Raw genomic sequence first — 2,500 nt, forward strand, 5'->3', positions numbered from 1 at the left:
GGTTCTGCTGATATTGATACTCCTGCTCTGCCCTCAGTCCGTGGAAGACTTCGAAAATGCATTGATTTTTGGCGTTCATTAGAAGTTTCTCAGTTCATCCTGAATGTCATTATCCAGGGCTACAAGATTCCGTTCTTTCATCTTCCCACACCTTTCTACAAAACTAACAATGCCTCTGCACGTAACAACAGTGCTTTTGTGTCTGAAGCTGTTAATGACCTACTCAAGCTTGACCTTATCGAGGAAATTTTTTGCGCGCCGGGCATTATTAATCCGCTCTCTGTTTCTACTCGCAGTTCGGGTAAACAGAGACTAATCTTAGATCTGAGACACGTGAACGCTTTTATTTACAAACAAAAGTTCAAGTGCGAAGACTTGTCCGTAGCCACTCAGATTTTTGACAAGGGCTATTATTTATTTAAATTTGACCTGAAATCGGGTTATCATCACATCGAAATTTTCCCGGAGCACCGCCAATACCTTGCTTTTGCTTGGGATTTTGGCAGTGGTAAGTTCAGATATTTTCAATTTTGCGTTCTTCCGTTTGGCCTCTCTTCTGCTCCTTTTATTTTCACCAAGATGCTCAAACCGCTTCAAAAATCCTGGAGAAGTCGGGGTATTCCTATTGCCATTTTCCTGGATGATGGCCTAGGAGGGGGAATCGATAAACTTTCTGCCAAAATTCACAGTTTAGCCGTTCATTCCGATTTACTCAAGTCTGGTTTCGTCCCCAACCAGGAAAAGTCCGTTTGGGAACCAGTTCAAGTTCTTACCTGGCTAGGAGTTGTTCTTAACACCATTGATGGTTCTGTTCAGGCCACCGATGAACGCATCGTGAAATTGACTTCCGACCTCGGGTCATTGCAGGCTTTGTCTTCGCAACAGTCTGTTTGCAAGGTTCACGTTAAAAGTGTCGCCAGCGTTGCGGACCAGATTATTTCACTTTCTTCCTGCGTTGGGTCAGTCACCCGTATTATGACCAGGCATCTCTTTTCAGTGGTGAATTCTGCTTTATCCTGGGATAGCGAGGTTTTCTTGTCGGAGGATTCCATTTCGGAAATTAACTTTTGGGCTAACAATGTAGATTCCCTCAACGGTAGAGTTTATTGGGGGGTACTATCGCTTCCGTTCCGAGTTAGTTTCTCCGATGCTTCCGATTCAGCCTGTGGCGCGTTTGTCGAGTCCCATTCCGAATTGGTTTTCCATCAGAATTGGTCTCCTGAGGAAAAAGTGAAGAGTTCTACTTGGAGAGAACTTAAGGCCGTTTGTCTCGCCTTGGAGGCCTTTGCAGGGCGTTTGTCCAACACTAGGGTCATCTGGTATTCAGACAACCAGAACGTTGAGTCTATCCTTCTCAACGGCAGCAGGAAATTAGATCTGCAGGCGTTAGCTCTTGAAGCTTTTCAGATTTGCCCTAAGTATCGCATTTCTCTTGATGCTAGATGGATCCCTAGGGATCTTAATGTCAGAGCCGACTCCATCAGCAAGATTGTTGATTTCGACGATTATGCTATTAATGATTCTATTTTTCGAAGTATTAATGATTACTGGGGTCCACATACCGTCGACAGGTTCGCCTGTAGTTACAACTCCAAATTGCCAAGGTTTAATTCCCGGTTTTTTCAGCCCGGCTGTGAGGCAGTTGACGCCTTTTCCCAGGACTGGGGATACGACAATAACTGGCTCTGTCCACCTGTTTGCCTAATCGTTAGAGTTCTTAAACACATGGAAGTGTGTCTTGCTAGAGGTACCCTAATTTTGCCGCTATGGAAGTCGTCGTTCTTCTGGAACGTCTGCGCAACAGATGGTGTGCACTGGAGCAGATTCGTCATTGACTAGGTCTACTTACCCAAGTTCCAGGGATTATTTGTCAAAGGGAAAGCCCGTAATTCCCTTTTTGGCACCAAACCCCTTGATTTTGATGCTGTTGCTCTGCGAGTCGACTTTCGCCATCCTAGGCCCCCCTTATGTCGTGAGGGGTTTTGCACTTTGCCTTATGGAAAGTGTGACTCTTGTAATTAGATGTTACTCTAGTTTGGTTTTTATACGGCTTTGCGTGAGCTGCCTGTTGGTTTTCATGTAGGCTATTGTTTGGTCCCACCGCGTGGTGTGATACTTTCCATGCAATAAAGGGTTTATTTATTCGTTACATTTATGTTTGTTTATTCCTGCCATTTTCCCCGTCTCTTGTCTGTTTGCTATTATTTCTGCTATTGGTTTTTCTCAGTATTTCTCACCTATTTTTGTATCTTCTAGATATCTTCCAATCCGGTTTTTGGGATTTTGATCAGGACGCTCTGCCTAACGGTCCCGTGCAGGGGTTAGCTGACAGGCTGAAGACGACAGTACTGTCCTCGAAGGCCACCAGTACATCATTGCTGTACTACCGTGCTTACCGCAAGTAGAAGCAATTCGCCATTAGTATGTTTGACGGGAATGTTTTCCCCGCTAAACCCTTTCATGTTGCATTGTACTTACAACACCTTATCGAGCAATCCCA

At 44.7% G+C, this 2,500-nt stretch overlaps 1 protein-coding gene across 1 annotated transcript; it reads left to right on the forward strand.

The window, feature by feature from the left end:
* The first annotated feature begins 579 nt into the window (after nucleotides 1–579).
* Nucleotides 580–1,839, forward strand: LOC137980715 (uncharacterized). The gene has a single exon (XM_068828146.1). The coding sequence runs from the start codon at nucleotides 580–582 to the stop codon at nucleotides 1,837–1,839; it is 1,260 nt and encodes a 419-aa protein (XP_068684247.1).
* Nucleotides 1,840–2,500: the final 661 nt, after the last annotated feature.

This window comes from Montipora foliosa, chromosome 12 (assembly GCF_036669935.1).
Source record: "Montipora foliosa isolate CH-2021 chromosome 12, ASM3666993v2, whole genome shotgun sequence".
Lineage (NCBI taxonomy): Eukaryota > Metazoa > Cnidaria > Anthozoa > Scleractinia > Acroporidae > Montipora > Montipora foliosa.